Source organism: Mus caroli, unplaced genomic scaffold (assembly GCF_978045245.1).
Source record: "Mus caroli unplaced genomic scaffold, Mus_caroli_1 scaffold_15, whole genome shotgun sequence".
Lineage (NCBI taxonomy): Eukaryota > Metazoa > Chordata > Mammalia > Rodentia > Muridae > Mus > Mus caroli.
Window position 1 is genome coordinate 85,286,173 of NW_028227270.1, and position 19,246 is coordinate 85,305,418.

Consider the following 19,246-nt stretch of genomic DNA (forward strand, 5'->3'; position numbering starts at 1 on the left):
ACACAGAAACAAAAGCATGAATGAAAAATATGGCAACAGGAGTCCTCCAAAAACAAAATCAATTATCCTGGAGTGGTGGTGTACATCTTAAATCCCAGCACTCAGGAGGCAGAGGCAGGTAGATCTCTTTGAGTTTGACTAGCCTGGTCTATATATTGAGTCCCAGGCCAGCCAGGATATATAATGAGACCCTGTCTCAAAACAAAATAACTTAACACCTGGATTCAAAGATACTGAAATAGGTAAAATTCTGGGTGATTTCAGAAGTTTACTAGTAAAAATACTTTAAGACCTCAAAAAAGATTCAAACAAAAAGATTAATTCAATCTTGGACCCTAAGGAAGGACCTGGAAAGTCTGCTGCGCACACACATGCACGTGCGCACGTGTGTGTGTGTGCACACACAGAGAGTAAAATAGATGAGAAAAATCAACAATATGGCTTTTAAGAATTAGCTATGGGGGCTGGAGAAATGGATCATTGGTTAAGAGCACTGACTGTTCTTCCAGAGGTCCTGAGTTCAATTCTCAGCAACCACATGGTAGCTCACAACCATCCGTAATAGGATCCAATGCCCTCTTCTGGTGTGTCTGAAGACAGCAATGTTGGAAATGAAAAGAATACATTAAATAATTAAAAACAAAGCAAAGAAGTCCTGTTGGAAGTAAAAATGCAGAAATGCCATATTATATTCCTCTGTAATTTCCTATACTTTTTGGGAGGGATCAGTGGGAACTTAGGGGCCTGCGGGTGGGTGAGCATTAGGAACGAGACCACGTGAGGAGTCAGGAAAAACAGTGCTGCGAAGCAGATGAATTTCCTGACTCTACTAGGCTTTTCCTCTGTCCTATCTTCCTCCTTTTTATAAGGTGACAGGGTGCAGGCCTTCTCTGAGTCCTGCCCATGTATATGCACTGTTCCTCCACGGAGAAACTGTGGGATAGAATGGATGTGCCAGGTTCTTGAGAACCTTCAGACCCAGTGCCTGCAGGAACTGACAGACAGGGAAAGAAAGCAGGGTTAGGGCGTGGTGGAGGGAGGGGTGTACTCAGAAAGGGGCGAATGGTGGGGTGAGGGGCGGGCCGAGGGGCGGGCCGGAGGCGGGCCGAGGGGCGGGCCGGAGGAGGGCCGAGGGGCGGGCCGGAGGAGGGCCGAGAGGTGATGCTCGCCTGGACTCCTGCTTAACATGGCTACGCTTCGCAGGCTGCAAGAGGCGCCTCGGCACTTACTGGTCTGTGAGAAATCTAACTTCGGCCACGATAAGTCTCGTCATAAGCATCTCGTGGAGACGCACTATCATAATTACAGGGTGAGTCAGGTCCACCCGGCCCTCTTAGGCTGGAGAGCTTTAAGGTAGAACCACGCCGGGCTTCACCCGGCCAGACCTCCTCGGCTTGCGAGGGTGGGCGGAGATCGTCCTCGGGCATGCTGGGAACTATAGTCTCTTCAAGTTTCTTGACTGCTTTTCTTGGCGCTGTGTAGGACTACAATTCCCAGCATGCGCCAGACACAGGGCGGTACTCGGTCCTATGAGGAACAGCAGAGTTTTTGTGAGTTTGCCGTGGTTACTGCGGTGTTCAGGATTAAATCCTCTCGGTGTTGGGTCGAGCAGGCGATGGAGGAGTTAGGAATGTAACCTGCACGGTCGGAGTGTGACCTGTACAACATGTAGCCGAATTACACCCTAAGTTTGGACAGATCTCTGTGGATCAGCTTGTGACTCTTTCCAAAGCATCACGCGGTTTGACAACTAAGGAACTCCAAAAAAATTTACCTTACGATGATAAGGGTTTAAGCATTTTACATCGTAAATATTGGCCTGATAGATTTCTCAGATAGATTAGCTGGCGTCCTTGTCCCTCAAGGCTGGTTGTTGGGGCTTTGCGAGACGGACTTTAGATGTTCACTTGGGGATCATTTGAAATTCGCGCGGATTTTGCATCTCTTCGGTTGAAAGTCCATCCCTGCGGTCAGGGATGTATCGCTTATCTCAACTGGTCTCACCTAGGTTTGTCTTGGAAATGGAAGCTTCGAGGAGCACTTTTGCTTCTATGTAGCTTCTTACTAATTAAATGTCCCTAAGTCCCAGGAGGAGTTCCTTTGATTTCATGACTCCAGAGTAAGCAAATCAAGGCATGTTGAATTATATATACTCTATTTCCTTGAATATAAAGTGTGAAAGACATAACATATATTGCTTGTATGCAAAGATAAGATTCAAGTAAGACTTCCATTGCAATATTTCTGCTTAGTGTCGTGCCTCACATTGAAATGCAGAAATGAAAAACTTGAGTAGTCAGATATCTGTTTACCTGCGATTAATAGATTAAAAGAATTGTTGCCTAGTAGGTTGATGGTGATGCACACCTTTAAACCCAGGCAGAGGTGGGTGAATCTCTGAGTTCAAGGCTAACCTGGTAAACAGCAAGTTCCAGGACAACCAGGGCTATATGGAGAAACCCTGGTGGCGGCTCTGTGTGTGTCTGTGTCTGTGTCTGTTTTACTAAGGGTTTTACTGCTGTGAATAGACACTCCAAGAGTGAACAGGGCAACTCTTATAAGGACAACAAGGTGGGAGCATGGCAGCGTCCAGGCAGGCATGGTGTAGGAGGAGCTGAGAGTTCTACATCTTCATCTGAAGGACACTAGAAGAAGACAGGCTTCCAGGGAGCTAGGATGAGGTCTCAAAGCCCACGCCCACAGTGACATACTTCCTCCAACAAAGTCACACCTACAAGGCCATGCCTCCTAATAGCATTCCCTGGACCAAGCATCTTCAAACCATCACGTTACCCATGTTTGCATGTCCCTTCTATGTCCAAGTAAAACCTGTGAAGAAGTAACTAGCACCCTTGACATTCCATTTCCAAAAGCAGGGTGTTAATCTTCATAAAATATAACTTCATCTTCGTTTGTTCTTCTACATTCTAATAGGTTTCATTTCTTATTCCTGAATGTGGGCTGCTATCAAAAGAGCTAAAAAGCCTGGTCATGGACATTGGACCCTATTACTCTGTGAAGAACTTACCTCTTCATGAATTAATTACAGACGAATTCATCAACAGGTTTGTAAAGAAAGGTAAGAAGAAACACTGTCTCATATGAACAAGACAAGATGAAGAGCTATCGGAAGATCTCAGCAAAATATTGGGGTCCTTCCCTTGTCTTTAAAAGGGCCCATGGAGGTTAGATCATGCGATCAGCTGCGTGTATCACTTCTCCACCCGGCAGTATTGTCGTTTTCCTTCCTGTGTCCTCTTTAGGAGACAGCTAAATATCTTACCAAATTTAATTAGCCCTTGCAATAACTCAGTGAAGTGGGTGGAATCCCTTCAGATGAAGGTTAAGTAGCTTTTGAATATTAACTTGCTCAAATAGTTTCTGAATATTAACTTTGATCTTTGCATCAGTGTGTTGTCCTCTTGCCTCTTTAATGTGCACCTTTCGGTTAGGATCCCCAAGATTACAGGTTCTGTTCTGAGCCGATTCTCAACCTGTCCATAGGAAACTTACACAAAAAGCCCCTGAATGTGGCCTGAGTCGTGGGGTGTCTAGCCGGAGTCTTGCATGTGTATGTTCCAGTGTATCTCTGCGGTGTAGTGGGTTTATTGAATGAGTTAGAGCTGTAGTGGATGCTGACTGTTACCTACCTGGAAGATTCGTTGTCATGTGAAAACCATTCATAAACAAATCTTGTGCTACGTTAATTACTTAATTACTTTTCTTGATGTTTTTTCCTTACAGGTTCATTCTCTGCATTAACATACAATACAAGTATTGATGAGGATAATACTGTTGCTCTCCTACCAAATGGTGACAGCACTTTTTTTTTTCTTCCTTTCTTTATTAGAAAAGAAATAGCACTGCTTAAAAAAAATAATAAGTAGGCTAGAGAAATGGCTCAGCCGTTAAGAGCACTGACTGCTCTTCCAGAAGACCAAAGTTCAGTCCCACTTGGTAGCTTACAACTATCTGTAACTCCAGTTCCAGTGAGTCCAGTGCCCTGTTCTGACCTCCATAGGCACCAGACACATCCATGTGCACAGACATAACATGAGGATAAAACACCCATATACATACAAATAATAAAATAATAATTTTTTTTGTTGTTTTTTTTTCGTGACAGGGTTTTTCTGTATAGCCCAGGCTGTCCTGGAACTCACTTTATAGACCAGGCTGGCCTCGAACTCAGAAATCCGCCTGCCTCTGCCTCGCAAGTGCTGGGATTAAAGGCTTGCGCCACCATGCCCGGCAAATAATAATTTTTTAAAAGTCAAGTCATACAGCTCTAAACAGTAAAGTGAAGCCTGTCTTTGTGCTCCTTCTTAGATGGAACCATTTGATGTTTATCCTTCAAGAATTTATAAGCATACATTTTTTTGTTTTGTTTTTGTTTTGGAGACAAGGTATCTCTATGTAACCTTGGCTGTCCTAGAACTCACTCTGTAGACCAACCTGGCCTTAAACTAAAAGATTCACCTGCCTCTGCCTCATGAGTGCTTGAATTAAAGGCATGTATCACCAGCACCAGTAAGCATCACATTGGTTATATGACATTGTTTCTCAGTAGTCTTATTTTCCAAGGGGTATAACAGACATGTTCCTGCTTCAGTGCAGATGGTTGTGACTTAGAACTTTTTGTTTTGTTTTAAGATAGGATCTTGCCACGTAGACCAGGGTGTCCTCAGATTTTCATTTCTCCTGTTTCAGCTCTCCAAGTGCAAGGATTACACACATGAACCAGCACATCTCTGCCTGGCTTTAACATAGAGCTTTTAAATGTTTTGATGATATTTGAAGTAAGGGCTGGAGAGATGGCTCAGCAGCTAAGAGTGATTCCTGTCATTGCTGAGGATCCAGATTCAGTTCCCAGCAGCCACATGGCAGCTCACAACTCAAGTTCTAGGAGATCCGACATCCTCTTCTGACATTCACAGGCTCCTTGGTGTACTTACAAGCAGGCATACAAATACATATTAAACTAAACTAAATTAAAATTTAAAGACAGTATTTGAAGTTATACAGACCACAGTTTGATCATTCCTTCCTTCATACAAATTTAATTGTTTCTAGTTTTGCTATTGTAATATGTATATATGTATATATGGTAGATAATACCACAAGCCTGGTGGCTCACACCTGCAATCCTGGTATTTGGAAGGTTGAAGCAGGATAATTGCCACCAGTTTGAGCCCAGCCTCAACTACAGAGCAAAGTTCCAGACCAGTTGGGTACATTGCTAGATAATATCAGTGTGCTATAGACAAGTTCTTAGTGTATTCTTATCCCAACATTTCACTGCTCAGATGTCTAGCTTTCTTAGAGAACACCAGCCATATTTTAACATCTCTATTAGAAGAACTATTGTTTGATTTGTAGGGAAATTAATTTTATCACTGGATAAAGATACTTACGAAGAAACCGGACTTCAAGGTCATCCGTCTCGGTATTCTGGCAGAAAAAGTATGAAGTTTGGTAAGTATTACATGCGTTCCACTGGAGCCTAGAAAGTCAGTTTTCTTGTAATAAAATGTGAATGCCTTACCTCTGATCTCTAATCGGAAAAATATGGTTCTTGTCTTTGAAATCCTGACTCAAGGAGCTATTGGTTGCACTTCCTGGGGGATTAGATTAGTTGGTGCTGTTAAATTGTTCCTCTTTGACTGTACACCACATTTTATAAGGGCTGGAGAACTGGACTACCCCTTGGATGCAGTGAAGAGGAACAACTTGATGTGCTTCGTACACAGTTTCTTTGTGATTACCAGTGGAAATTCACAAGTGAAGAGTTGGTTTTGAGGAAACTCTCTGGTGTGGACATCAATAACTAAGGCTAGCACAGACACAGGTTCATTGATCTTTGATCTAGAAGGGCTTAAAGTATTTAAACCAACTATAGTTAGCAGCTCTCAACACTAGAAATAGCCCTCCGAGGGCTATGTTTTTGATGAACACAATAATCTGTACAACTTACAAACTTAGCAAAACGTTAGACATTTTTCTACAGTGTAAGCTCTGTATAATTCGAATGAAACAAGTATTCCTCTCTCTTATTAAGTCATTTCCATTGACCTAATGGATTTATCCCTTAACCTGGATTCTAAGAAGTATAGAAGAATATCTTGGTCCTTCAAAGAGAAGAAGCCTTTGAAGTTTGATTTTCTTTTGGCTTGGCATCATACAGGTATGAAGTGTGAATTATATAATGATACAGTGATTTGGGGATCTGTTGGGCATAATGGAGGATTGAGTGGTGATATACTGCTGTGGTAGGGAGGATATTGCTTACGTAGGCGTGTGGGTATTGTGACAGAGCTGCTCTAGCTTTCCAGATGTCCTCAGCGCCTCAGCTCAGGGTAAGTTTTAAAGCAATCTGCCCCAATTTTCTTGGGTTTTCCTGCAGATCTAGAAAGCTTCACAGTGGTTTCAGAATAGCTAACGTGTAATCTACCTCTTCTTCCTCTCTGCTTACATTAAAAAGCCTTTGCTAGAATACTTTTAAATCAGCATCAATTATAATTATATGTGTGTGATCTTTATCATTATTACAGGATAGTAACCCAGGAAGACTGTTAAATGTCAGATAGCATTTGTTATGACTTTTAATTGATTATAATACTAAATTTAGTGCCAGCTTATAGGTTCATCAAGTATATTAATTTGCTTACAACTTCCACGTGTATTGCTCCTTTTAGAAGTATCTCTTTGGCCCATTACAAGACTGTAATGAATCAGACCATTGGGAGTTACGGTGGTTTGGTGTGTCCTGTGGAGGAGAGGGGAACAAAGCACATTTTGGAACTCTACATCTATCTCCTCCTGGGAAGTTCCTCAACACTCAGCCCCAGAGGGCTTCTCTCTGTCCAGACGTTATAATGCTCGATGCCTCTCCTCCTCCCACGTACAGCACGTATGCAAGAGGGGAAGATGTTTTCTGATGTTTCTGCAACTTCTCCAAGGACTGTTCATGCAGTGGTTTTTTTTTTTTTTTTTTTTTTTTTTAAGATTTATTTACTTAATGTATGTGAGTACACTGTCACTGTCTTCAGACTCACCAGTAGAGGGCATCAGATCTCACTACAGATGGTTGTGAGCCACCATATGGTTTCTGGGAATTGAACTCAGGACCTCTGGAAGAGCAGTCCAGTACTCTTTAACCAGTGAGCCATCTCTCCAGCCCTTTTGTAGCTTTTTATTCCTAGCCTACTAATTAGAGAAACTAAGGGTGTCCCTGAGATTTTACACTCTCTACAAGCCATCAAAGTCAGCCACAGGTGTCATGGGTGAAGTCCTGGCTCAAAAAAATAAAGGATTTGATTCCTCACAGTGGTAGCTGTTGACAAGTCAGGAAGCCCTGCTGGCAAGCTGATATTGTTCCTCTCAGGACTCAAAGGCCTAAGAACCTGGAGCCTGGTACCCAGGAGCAGGAGAAGCCAGGCAGCTCAGCTCCAGGAGACAGAGTGATTTTACCCCCACTCGGCCTTCTTGTTCTCTCTGGGCCCCACTTGGAATGACCCACATGTCCACCCACCCTAAGAGTGGGACTTCCCTACTCGGTCCATGAACTCACATGCCAGTCTTCTTTGGAAACATCCTCACAGACACACCTAGAAATGAACTTTACGACTAAGCCAATCTGACACCTAGAATCAAGTAACAAATAGGAGAATCAGCATTCGAATAAGGTCACCAAATCTCAGTTGGCATAGAGTGTCATAGAGTTGGTGCATGTACCATGGGTTATATAACAGAACAGGAGGGTAGAACCCTAGAAACCCAGTCCTTTTATAGTGGGAGTAAGCCTTCCTGCTCGGCCCACAGATGGTGGGCGGATCATTATTTCTGTTACTAAACAATAAGCCAGCCCGTCCTATGCTCTGAGGGTGTATGTGTGTGTGTGTGGGGGGGGGGTCTATTTCTGTCTTCCAAGGCTGTTGGTTGCACAAACTTCTTTGAAAAGATAAAGTGGATTTTCCAAAGGGATGAGCATGAGATTCTGCTATCATTCAGTGCCTCTAGTGTTTCCTATTAGATTGTACAAATCAACTGCTTTCTATAGACTTCACTAACATCCCTATATAAGGGATACTTTGGGGTTTATATACGAAGTTCAGATTTTCTTGTTAAAGCAAGTAAAACGAATATGAGCCTGAAACGGGGGCAACATGGAATTTCCAGGAAAGGTGAAAGGGTTGGAGGTGCTTTAGCATAAGCCGTGGAATACAACTTCAAGTGACTGGAATTAGGATACAGCTCTGCTTGGCTTCCGTTTTACCTTTTAACCTTTTACCTTTAACCTTACTGTTCATCATAACCCAAAAGGAAATGGGAAAGATGTTGGGCATAGTGATACATGCCTTTATAAAGGGAAGGGAGGCAGGTTGGAGGATCAGGCGTTCAAGGCCAGCTATATACTGAGAGCCTGTGTCAAAAAAACAGGTCCAAAAAAGAAAGGGGAATGGAGTTGGATCAAGACAAGCTGTAACAATGTTGACTCGGTCTTGTTTGATGTGTTTTAAGGTACAGAAGAATCAACAATGATGGCGTACTTTTCCAAATACCACATTCAGGAGCATCAGCCCAAAGTGGCATTGAGCACAGTGAGAGAGCTGCAGTGCCCAGTGCTGCGGAGCAGCGGCCTTGCAGGAGAGCCGGAGGAGGCCTGCAGTGCCCTGGAGTTCTTTGACTGGCTTGGTGCTGTCTTCTGCAGTGCGGACCTGTGGGTATCTGAACTCTGGAGTTCATCGCTTGTGTTCACTATGAGTTTGACACTTTGGATGAGGTTATGTGGTGGTTGTAAATACTTTTTCTTTTCCTTTTTTATGGAAGAAATAATGAGCCTTATAACTTCATATCAACCTACTGCTGTCCCCAGCCAAGCGCCGTGGTAGCCCAAGCTTTTCTGTGTACAATCACAGGTTTCATATTGCCAGAGAAGATACATGTCCTTCTGGAACAGCTGTGGTGAGAACTCTTCTTGGATGCGTTTCTCACTTACTGGTGCTACATCGGGGCGTTAGGGACTACTGTTAGTGTGGTCGGTACAGAGCAGGGCCCCTCACATTTATGCCTTTTTCCGTTGCTTAGCTCAAAGAAACAGCAAAACAACAATGAACAGCAACAACAAAATCTTACAGTTTTTAAGATTTATTTTATTTATGTCCGTGTGTGTGTGTGTGCCACTGGAGGCCCAAAGAGGGCTTCAGACTCCCTGGGCTGGAGTTAATCAGCACCTGTGAGTCTACCCATGTAGGTGCAAACTTGGAAGCAAATGGGTCCTCTGGAAGTATGAGCATTTAACTACTGGGCCTGTCATAATTATTCTTGCTGATAGAGAAGATGCGATTTGAAAGTCCTTAACCCTTGTGGAAAGAAAGGCAGCAGAGCCTCAGGAGTCTCCTTGAGCCAAGCTGCTCGTTTTCCTGGTTCTATTCTGAGCCGTTTTTATGCAAAAGTTTAACACTCCTTGAAAACACTTCAATATTCTGTGGAGCAAATTATGATCTACATTAAGTTTAAGATTTCTACAGTCTTTTGGGTTTTTTTGTTTGTTTGTTTGTTTGTTTGTTGTTGGTTTTTTTGAGAGAGGGTTTCTCTGTATAACCTTGGCTCTCCTGGAATTCACTCTGTAGAACAGGCTGGCCTCAAACTCAGAATTCTGCCTGCTTCTGCCTCCCAAGTGCTGGGATTAAAGGCGTGTGCCCCCACTGCCCAGCTTTGTTTTTTGTTTTTTGGGTTTTGTTTGTTTGTTTCATACAAAGTCTTTCATTCAGAATTAGGTAGGAGCCAGCTTGGTGGTACATGTCTTTTTTTTTTTTTTTTTTTTTTTTATAATGCATGTTTTCTGGAATTTATTCCCCTTTAAAGCAGAATATAAAATCTGATATTTCACCAATGCCTTGAGAGACAAATACAAATGAACTGAGGTAAAAACCAATTACACAGACTGAAGTAGACCCAGACACTTGGGGACTAGTCTATATAAAAGGTATTTCTAGAAAAAAACAAACCCTACAATAAAATCAAACAAACCAAACAAAACATAAAAAGCCTTTGGTACCTTTCAATAACAAAAGAAAAACATATTTAGATGGTTGAATTCACACAATATGAAAATGTAAATATTGGGTTAACTTTATAAAACAGAAAAAGAAAGCCTAAAACATATTAGCATCTAAGAACAAAATATTTCCGCTTTCTCCTCTTTGATTTTAATAAAGCCCCAGAATTTGGCAAAGTATTTCCTGAACTAAACTGTCTTCTGGTCTGCAGACACCTGGCAGTATGGTGTTTCACGGTCACCTAATGTTCAAATGGCAGGTACATGTCTTTAATCCCAGCACTTGAGTGAATGAGTTCAGGGCCAGCCTGGGCTATATTATGAGTTCTAAGACAGCTAGACAGATACAGAGTCCCTAGGTGATGCTGATGACGACCACCTCCTCCTCCTCCTCCTCTTCCTTCTCTTCTTCCTCCTTCTCCTTCTTCTTCCTCCTCCATCTCTTCTTCCTCCTTCTCTTCCTCCTCCTCCTCTTCCTCCTCCTCCTCTTCCTCCTCCTTCTCTTCCTCTTCCTCCTCCTCCTTCTTCTTCTTCCTCCATCTCTTCCTCCTCCTCCATCTCTTCCTCCTCCTCCTTCTCTTCCTCCTCTTCCTCCTCCTCCTCCTTCTTCCTCCATCTCTTCCTCCTCCTCTTCCTCCTTATCCTCCTCTCTCTTCTTCTTCTTCATTTTTTTTTTTATATTTTCCTTCCATGCTGGAAATCAAGCTCAAGGCCTTAAGCATGGTAGGCAAGTGTTAAGCACTAAATCCCTGACTCAGCAAGAATATTACTCTTCATGGACGAGAGCCCAGCAAGAGAGCTCAGTGGATAAAGATACTTGTAGCCAAAACTCACAACCTAACTTTGATTCCCAGGATTCACAGAGGACCTGCAAGTTTTCTTCTGAACTCCACACAGGCACACATATTTAAAAACCAACAAACAAAAACCCACCTTAATAGAAGGGAAATCAATTATGTTGTTTGGTCAGGGGGAAAGTTGTTCTCTTGGTCTTAAGTGATTTTCCAGGCAGTGAGTAAGCTGCAGTTGTCTTCTGAATAATATGTTAGTTAATCTTTTTGGAACTCATAATGTAGCACTAAGTATTTAATTCACATAGCCTAGTTTTTATAAATCAAAATAGAGCCTCAGCTTAATTAGAACAGTAGATACAATGTGGATGTTCTTGACCTCTTGTTTATAAGAATTTTCTTTCTTTCTTTTCTTTCTTTTTCAGTCACTACTTCGATGAACCAAAGTTGGCTCCATGGGTCACCTTGACAGTTCAAGGCTTTGCAGACAGCCCCGTTGCCTGGAGAGAGAAGGAACATGGCTTCCATAAAGGAGGCGAGCACTTGTACAATTTTGTGGTTTTCAATAATCAGGACTATTGGCTTCAGATGGCTGTTGGGGCAAATGATGACTGCCCACCATAAAAAATGCAAAGTTTAGAGTCACACCTTGCTTGTTTATTGTCATGTTTCCTCATCATAAAGGGTTATATGTCACCCAGACTTGCTACAGTGATTAGCTTCCCAGCTCAGCTCTGGCTTGCTTCCTCCTCTACCATGGCCCCTGTGCACTGACTGCTTATCCTACGATCAGCTCTGAGCTGGTTTTTCAGTTGAATGCAGAGTGTTGCTTACTACAGAGTAGGGTAAACCAGAATGATTGGGAACAGCAGGATTGGAGCACTTGGTGAGTTTTCTAGGTGCTAATCACGGATGAACTGTTCTAATTGGGTTTTCTGTTGGCTAGAAGCAACGTCTGTGAGGACAGGACAGACTACAGTCCATCAGTCCAGTTGAGGTAGGAACCTAGAGACAGGAACTGAAGCAGAGACCATGGAGGAATGCTACTTGGCTTGCTCACCTAACTTTCTTATATAGCCCAGGACCTGCTTAGGATTGATACGGCCCGCTGTTGGCTGGACCACCTTCCATCAACTAGCATTCAAGAAAATACCCCATAGACATGGTTATGAGCCAGATTGATGGAGGTGGTTCCGCCACTGAGGTTTCTTCTGCCCAAGTGTATCAGCAGATAACCAAGATGAACCATCATAATTTTTGTGTGTCCCCAGGATCTCATGTTGATATAAAATACAGTGCAAATTGAAAAGTCACATAGTCTTTTAAGAAACCATTACGTAAAAATTCAGTGTCTCTTAAAAGTCCAAACTTCCAGGCTGGTGAGATGGCTCAACAGGTAAAAGCACTGACTGCTCTTCTGAAGGTCATGAGTTCAAATCCCAGCAACCATATGGTGGCTCACAACCACCTGTAACAAGATCTGATGCCCTCTTCTGGTGTGTCTGAAGACAGCCACAGTGTACTTACATATAATAAATAAATCTTTTAAAAAAAAAACTATTTAAAAAAAAAAGTCCAAACTTCCTTAACCATGACTTCCTATAAAATCAAGGTTAAATACCTTCTTACAGCAAAAGGGAAGAACCACACTTAAAACCAAAGTCCAAAAAGGTAGCTCCAGAATCACAGTGCCTGACATCTGGGACTCACTCTCCGTCTTCTGGACTCCAAAGCAATTCTCAGCACACAGCATGTCTAGTAGGCTAAGGCTGGGTCCTTGCTGGCATGAAAGCCATCTTGACTCTTAGAGCACACACTGCTCACGTGCTTATGTGACAGTAGTGTGAACAAACGCTCCTTTGCTGCCAGTGGTGTGAAGTTCAGTACATACAAGTGTGTACGGCACATGACACTTAATAACTTACTGGCTTATGGGTTTACTCCTTCTACCTTATAAAAAAGTATGAAACACAGTGGGATGATATTGGGAGAGCTATTGATCACCACGTCTTTTAACCACATCCATTACCTTTTGCAGCTTCCCTTAATTTCATGTTTTGTTCATCATGATCCTGGAAGCAATAAGCTTCTCTCTCTCTCTCTCTCTCTCTCTCTCTCTCTCTCTCTCTCTGTGTGTGTGTGTGTGTGTGTCTGTGTGTGTCTGTGTGTCTGTGTATCTTATATCCTAGATGTTTAGCAGGTGATAACCATCTGGGTTGATGCAAGTGTCTCCTGCAGTGATCACGTAACAACCAGATTGCCTGTCAGTACTTGCCTCAGCCCATGTCCCTGTCATCATGTGACCCAATACTATGTATACCTGCCCCCTGCCCTGAATCTTCTGACTGTTCTATTCTTTCTCCCTCAAGAATGTAAGCATCAGCCCAGCAGGAAGTCAGAGGTGGTTTTGGTTTTGGGGTGCTTCTGCTCTCATGTCAACTGCAGTTACGAATATAACTTATGGCTATTAATTCTCTTGAGTAATCCCAGGTTGCTTTTTAAAAATTTCCTTTCAGACTAGTTGATGGGGCTCTTGCCTAGAGTCCCATCCCTGGCACCACAAACAAAACTAGATTTCAAGCTACACATGCCAATACCATATTAATTAGCTTCCTTTTGAAGAGTTTGTTGCCAGGATAGGATGCAGGGCCTCTGAATGCCAGGCTCTTGCTCTACCATTGAGCTACATCACCAGCCCCTATTTTCCATTTTAAGAAATCTATGGAGTTTAAAGAATAAAATAAAATTAACGTAGTGCTACCTTCCAGGAAGAAGTATCAGGAAATGGAGGTAGGAGTGGGAGTGACCTACAGCCCAACTAAGGTAGTTTTCTCACATTTAGAACAAGAAGTAGCCGGGCAGTGGTGGCGCACGCCTTTAATCCCAGCACTTGGGAAGCAGAGGCAGGCGGATTTCTGAGTTCGAGGCCAGCCTGGTCTACCAAGTGAGTTCCAGGACAGCCAGGGCTACACAGAGAAACCCTGTCTCGAAAAACCAAAAAAAAAAGAAAAGAACAAGAAGTATGTTGATAGTGGTGAACCAACAAAGTGGTGGTTCATCTTGGGAGGAGCCAAGATCATTCCCAGGGTCTCTTAGCACAGCCTCCTAGGACATGTGCTGCAGGCATATCTAGACTACCAGGGAAGCTGTGTGCAAGCGTACTGCACTTTCCAGCAGGAAGCCTGTGCTTGTAGCAGGATTTGAGCAGACCCTAGTGATGGCCCCTAGGCTTCAGAAGTAGCCTTTTGTCAGTGATTGTTATTTGAGATTTTATGGGGCTATTCTTTTGAAGGATTCTCAGAGCCTTTGCGTATCTTAGGCTAGCAAAATTATGCCTGGCAAACCAGGAAGCCTCATGTGGCTGAGAATTGTTGAGGTGAAAGGTCTTTCAAGACAACCCCTAGGTGAGATAAGTTTTCTTAAGTGGCAGAGGACTTGCTGAAGGTGCCTTCTTGTGTAACAATAAACGAGAGCTTCTAGGAAGCTGTCAGGGTTCCGTCCTTCAGAGCCTGATACCTCCACTGCTTGAGAAGCCCAAATTCATCCTTCGGTGCCTTCCATCAACCAGTAGTCTGAAGTAATTCAGAGCACTGACCTGTGCCATGGGCCACCTACTTGTTACTGAAGAAATGGCCAGAAGCCAAATGAGCCTTATTTTCATCTCACAATCCGTGTCTTGTTTTGCTGCAGCCCCGGGTTAAGGATTTCTCCCTCATTTGGACACAGGCTTCTAATTCCAGGTGGCATTTTCCTTGTCAAGCTCTTCATGAGTTAATTGTCATCTGCTGTGAAAACTGCCAAGCATCTGGCTTGTACCTGATGCAGTCACTGTGGGGCTGGCAGGACAGAGGGAAGGACATTTAGGACGATAGTTACTCCTAGTTCAGTATCATGAGTTCAAGCTGACATGACTATCATGGCTGAAGTCTTGTTATAGGCAAGACTATAAGAAGGGTGGGGATGGGAGGTAAAGGACCTTTTCCCTGTGGAGGAAAGCCATCAAGGAACTTCTTCATCATAGAATGCTTCCTCCACCCTCCAGCCACACCCTGGGTTCTTAGAGTACAACTTTGGGAAGGCATGATTCTCAGCAGGATTCCAGCTCCCCAGCCTGAGTTTCTTCTGAGCCATCTTTCTCTAAAGGCAAAGGAAAGTGTATATCAGGACAACACACTGCTTTGTTGGCAACAGCTTTTTCTGTGACAATAATGACCCTATTTACAAAACTGAGCATTTTGTGCATTGTCTCATTTTTGGACAGGGGGACTCATGGGGTGAATTAACACAGGAAGACAACACAAGGGTATGAATCTTGTGTGTTTCATTGAGCAGTGTTTAACCATGGGCTGTGTGGTTGATAATCTATATGGCTGAGAAACACCCCATTCCCTTACACTCCCCCAGATGGAGCTTAAGTGATGTATGGATCTTTCCTATAAGTTTTTTTCCTTTCCTTTTTAGTCCCAGGTCTCATGAATCCATCCATTCGGCTGAACTGCTGCCCCCTTTTCTGTCTCTATTAAAATCTGTATTGGGCTGGGAACTGGGGTGGAAGGAGGAAATGGTCAGAGCAAGCTGAGTGTGGGAAACCACAGAGATCCACCCCAGCCATGTAAATGTCATCTGCAGGAAAAGCATTCAGGAAACCCGCTCCATGAAGACATTCAGACATGAACCAGCACTTCATCGACACTGCACACTCTCTGGGGAGAAACCAGGTTGTGGGGGTGTTTCTGCTAACTTTCTTTGCTTCCCTCAACTAATGAGGGTCCCTTCACTTAGGAAGAGCTCACATCTGCCTTTCCTTTCTGATGACAATTGGTAACCTGGAGGTAGCATGTTCCACTAATCTCAGTGGCTCTGGGCTCTTAGGTGCCTCATGCAGTCACCTGGGTGAGAGACAAAGATTAGACCCAGAGACCCAGGATGTAGGGCTGTCTCTGCATTTATGGGCCACCAGGGTTTGTCCTGCCCATCTTAGGCCTCTGACAGGTTTCCATGTCTTTGTTCCTATGGGCAAGTTTTAAGCGAACTTCCAAAATGTTCTCCTTTCTCTCAACTGGTAAACTTTGCCCCTGTCCCATTTTGAGTCCATTCAAAACTTCTCAGAACAAAGCAAAGCCAGTACATTTGATCGAGTAAGATCAATGGCTGATATATCTGGGCAGTCATTGAGTATTCAGGCAAGCTAAGCATTTAAAATACATTCCACCAGTTAATGCCCATGAAACTCTCTCAGAACAGACATGACTCACATTTCACAGATAGGCCTAGACCCTCTAATGACCACAGGGTGAAGTAGGCAGCATAAGCCAAAACTGCTCATTAAGTTTCATTCTATGCCTGGAGATTTAAAAATTCATATTTAGGGGCTGGAGATATGACTGAGAGGTTAACACTGACTGCTCTTTCAGAGGTCCTGAGTTCAATTCCCAACAACCACATTGTGGCTCACAACCATCTATAATGGGATCTGATGCCCTCTTTTGGTATGTTTGAAGATAGTGACAGTGCACTCATACATAAGGTAAATAAATTAATCTTAAATATTATTTATAGCTAGGTGTGGTGTCTGAATACCTTAATCTCAGTACTTGGGAGGCAGAGGCAGGCAGATATCCATGGGTTTGAGGCCAGCCTGGTCCAGTAGTAAATTCTAGACCAGCCAGAATTGTATAGTGACAAAAAACAAAAAGTTTTTTTTTCATAATACCTTTTCATAAGATTCATAAATGCCCTTATTCATTACCAAAGTGAAACTGGATTATGAAAAGGACTCATTCCAGTTGTTCATTGTCAGATAACAAATTTCCTCCAAATTCAATCACTTTGAACAACAATTGGTTCTTTCTCATGATATTGAGAACAATCAGAAGATTGTTTTCTCTCACTCAGTGGTGGGTTGGCTGCAGTTCCTAACTGTCCTCACTCCCACACTTGGAGGTTGGCACTGGTGGCAGGTTTGGTGGCCATTTGGGACTGTTGACTAGAGAACTCGGTGCTCTTCTATGTGGGCTTCTCCGTAGATGTTTTGGGATGTAGAGTTGGTGAGTGGGTTCTAGGAAGGAACATTGTAGAAAGATAAGGCTGTTTATTGTGAAAGCACTTAAGGATACAATTGAAATACTCTTGTTTATGACTCTCTGACCAAAGTTGCTCTTGTGGCCAAGGGTTCAGTTGACATGAGAGATTGTACAAGGAAAGGAATCTTGGGAGGTGGTTCATTGGGCACCTCCAGAGCAACAGTCGACCATAGGCTGTGTGGCTGAGAAACATCCTCAACAACTGGACTTTCAAATTGAGCTTTTGGATCTTTGCCTAAAATTGTCCTTCTTTTCCCCACACTGAGTCTCAGGTATCCCAGCCAGGCTGAACTCCCTATGTAGCTGAGTACGGTCTTGGGCTTCTGATCCTCCTGCCTCTACCTACTGAGGGCTGGGTTTGTAGGCATGTGTCAATATGCTAATTTTTATGTAGTGCTCAGGATTGAAGCCAGAGCTTCCTGCATGCTAGGTAACGACTTGACCAACTAAACTACATCTCCAGTCCCTGAATATATAAGATTTGAAACTTTGATGATGTTCAAAATGCTGACCCAATCAGTAAGTGGCTATATCATTTGTAAATTTAATATTCTCTGCTTTAAATTGAATAAGAAAGATAGGTGGCTGTCCTAGTTAGCTCCACAGTCAACTTGACACAGCCTAGAGTCATCTGAGGGAGTCTCAATTGAGAAATTGCCTAAATCAGAGTAATCTATGGCCATGTCTGTGAGGGATTGTCTTGATTGATATCAGAAAGCCCAGCTCACTGTCAGCAACATCAATCCTAAGCCTACAAGAGCTGTTTAAGAGAGCTAGCTGAGCATAAGCTTATGCACAAGCCAGTGAGTGAGCCAGTAAGTGGTATTCCTTCCTCCATGGCTTCTTTGTGAATTTCTGCCCTGACTTCCCTCAATGATGGGTTGTGACCTGGATGTATAAGCCAGGTAAAGCCTTCCCTACCTGTGGTGGCTTAAATAAGAATGTCCTTCATATGCTCATGTGTTTGAATGCTTAGTCACCAAGGAGTGGAACTCTTTGAAAGGATTAGAAGGATTAAGAGATATAGCCTTGCTGGAGTGTGTCATTGAGGGATGGATGTTGAAATTTCAAATGTCCATGGTAGATTCGCCTCTCTCTATTCTCTCTCTCTCTCTCTCTCTCTCTCTCTCTCTCTCTCTCTCTCTCTCTCTCTCTCTCTCTCTCTCTCTCTCTCCAGATCAGGATGTATCTGTATGCATCTGTTCCAGTACCATGGCTGCCTGAATGCTGCCATGTTTCCTGCCATCATGATAATTTACTAAGCCTCTGGAACTATAAGCAATCTCCCAATGAAATGTTTTCTTTTATAAGTGTTGCCTTGGTCATGGTGTCTCTTCATAACAATAGAACACTGACTAAGAATTATCTTAAGTTGCTTTTGGTCAGAGTATTTTATCACAGTAACAGAATGGAACTAGAATAGTGACTATATTCTATAGTCCAACTGTAGTTAGCCAGCTGGAGAAAAGGACTATCACAATGTCAGCATGCCCCTGGTATTTCTGCTCCATAACTAAGTTGAAAGGTCTATCTCTATGAAGGTCTATCTCTATGTGGCCTCTTCCTCTTGCCCTACCATGACTCCAGACATGAAGTTCTTCAGACATCAAGCTTTTTAAAATACTTACTGCCTTTCCTGATGGGAAATATACCTGCTCTCCTCTTCCATGGCCAATGTCAGCAGTCAGCACATACATTTGACCTGGCCACTCTTTTAGGATTCAGCATTGGGGTCAGCCCTCTGGGGATTCTTCTTAGAGGCCTGTAGCAGTTTGAATGAACATGGCTTCCATAGCTCCTAAAGGAATGGCACTATTAAGAGGTATGGGTTTATTGGCCTAGGTGTGGCTTTTTTGAAGGAAGTGTGTCACTGAGGGTAGACTTTGAGGTTTTAGATACTCAAGGAAGTCCCAGTATCACTCTCTCTTCCTGCTGCCTGCAGATCCATGTGTAGAACTCTCAGCTCCTCCAGCACCATGTCTGTCTGTATGCTGCCATGCGTCCCACCATGATGATAATGAACTAGATCTCTAAACTGTAAGCCAGTCTCAGTTAAATGTTTGCCTTTATAAAAGTTGTCATGGTCATGGTGTCTCTGCACAGCAATAGAAACACTAAATCAGACAGGGTCTTTGACAAGGTAGGTAGGAAATGATCAGTTCTCAGGCTGTGTCCCTTCCACTCTGAAGTAAGGTTTCCCTGTAGGCTAGAACCATGGTTAAAATGACTCTCTCCTGCCTCTTTTGCTTGTTTAGTTGTGGTAAACCATTATATAGTGGACCACTATAGCTTTAGTTAGCACAGACCCCAGT

At 43.2% G+C, this 19,246-nt stretch overlaps 1 protein-coding gene across 2 annotated transcripts; it reads left to right on the top strand.

Annotated features, from left to right (window-relative positions):
• Nucleotides 1-1,151: 1,151 nt before the first annotated feature.
• On the top strand, nt 1,152-11,496 carry Rpp40 (ribonuclease P/MRP subunit p40). 2 transcript variants are annotated; one of them, XM_021180690.3, is made up of 8 exons: nt 1,152-1,309; nt 2,935-3,079; nt 3,745-3,813; nt 5,380-5,475; nt 6,059-6,184; nt 8,521-8,719; nt 8,830-8,964; nt 11,277-11,496. In XM_021180690.3, the coding sequence occupies exons 1-8, from the start codon at nt 1,187-1,189 to the stop codon at nt 11,473-11,475; spliced, it is 1,092 nt and encodes a 363-aa protein (XP_021036349.1). In that variant the 5' UTR covers nt 1,152-1,186; the 3' UTR covers nt 11,476-11,496. The 2 variants fall into 2 exon arrangements, with proteins under 2 accessions (XP_021036349.1, XP_021036350.1); XM_021180691.3 differs by lacking the exon at nt 8,830-8,964.
• The last annotated feature ends 7,750 nt before the right edge of the window (nt 11,497-19,246 follow it).

Coding starts and splice junctions, on each gene's coding strand:
- Rpp40 (XM_021180690.3), top strand. CDS start 1,187: ATGGCTACGCTTCGCAGGCTGCAAGAGGCGCCTCGGCACTTACTGGTC. Junction 5,476..6,058: donor CAGAAAAAGTATGAAGTTTG/GTAAGTATTACA, acceptor TCTCTTATTAAG/TCATTTCCATTGACCTAATG. Junction 8,720..8,829: donor GTCTTCTGCAGTGCGGACCT/GTGGGTATCTGA, acceptor TTTTTATGGAAG/AAATAATGAGCCTTATAACT.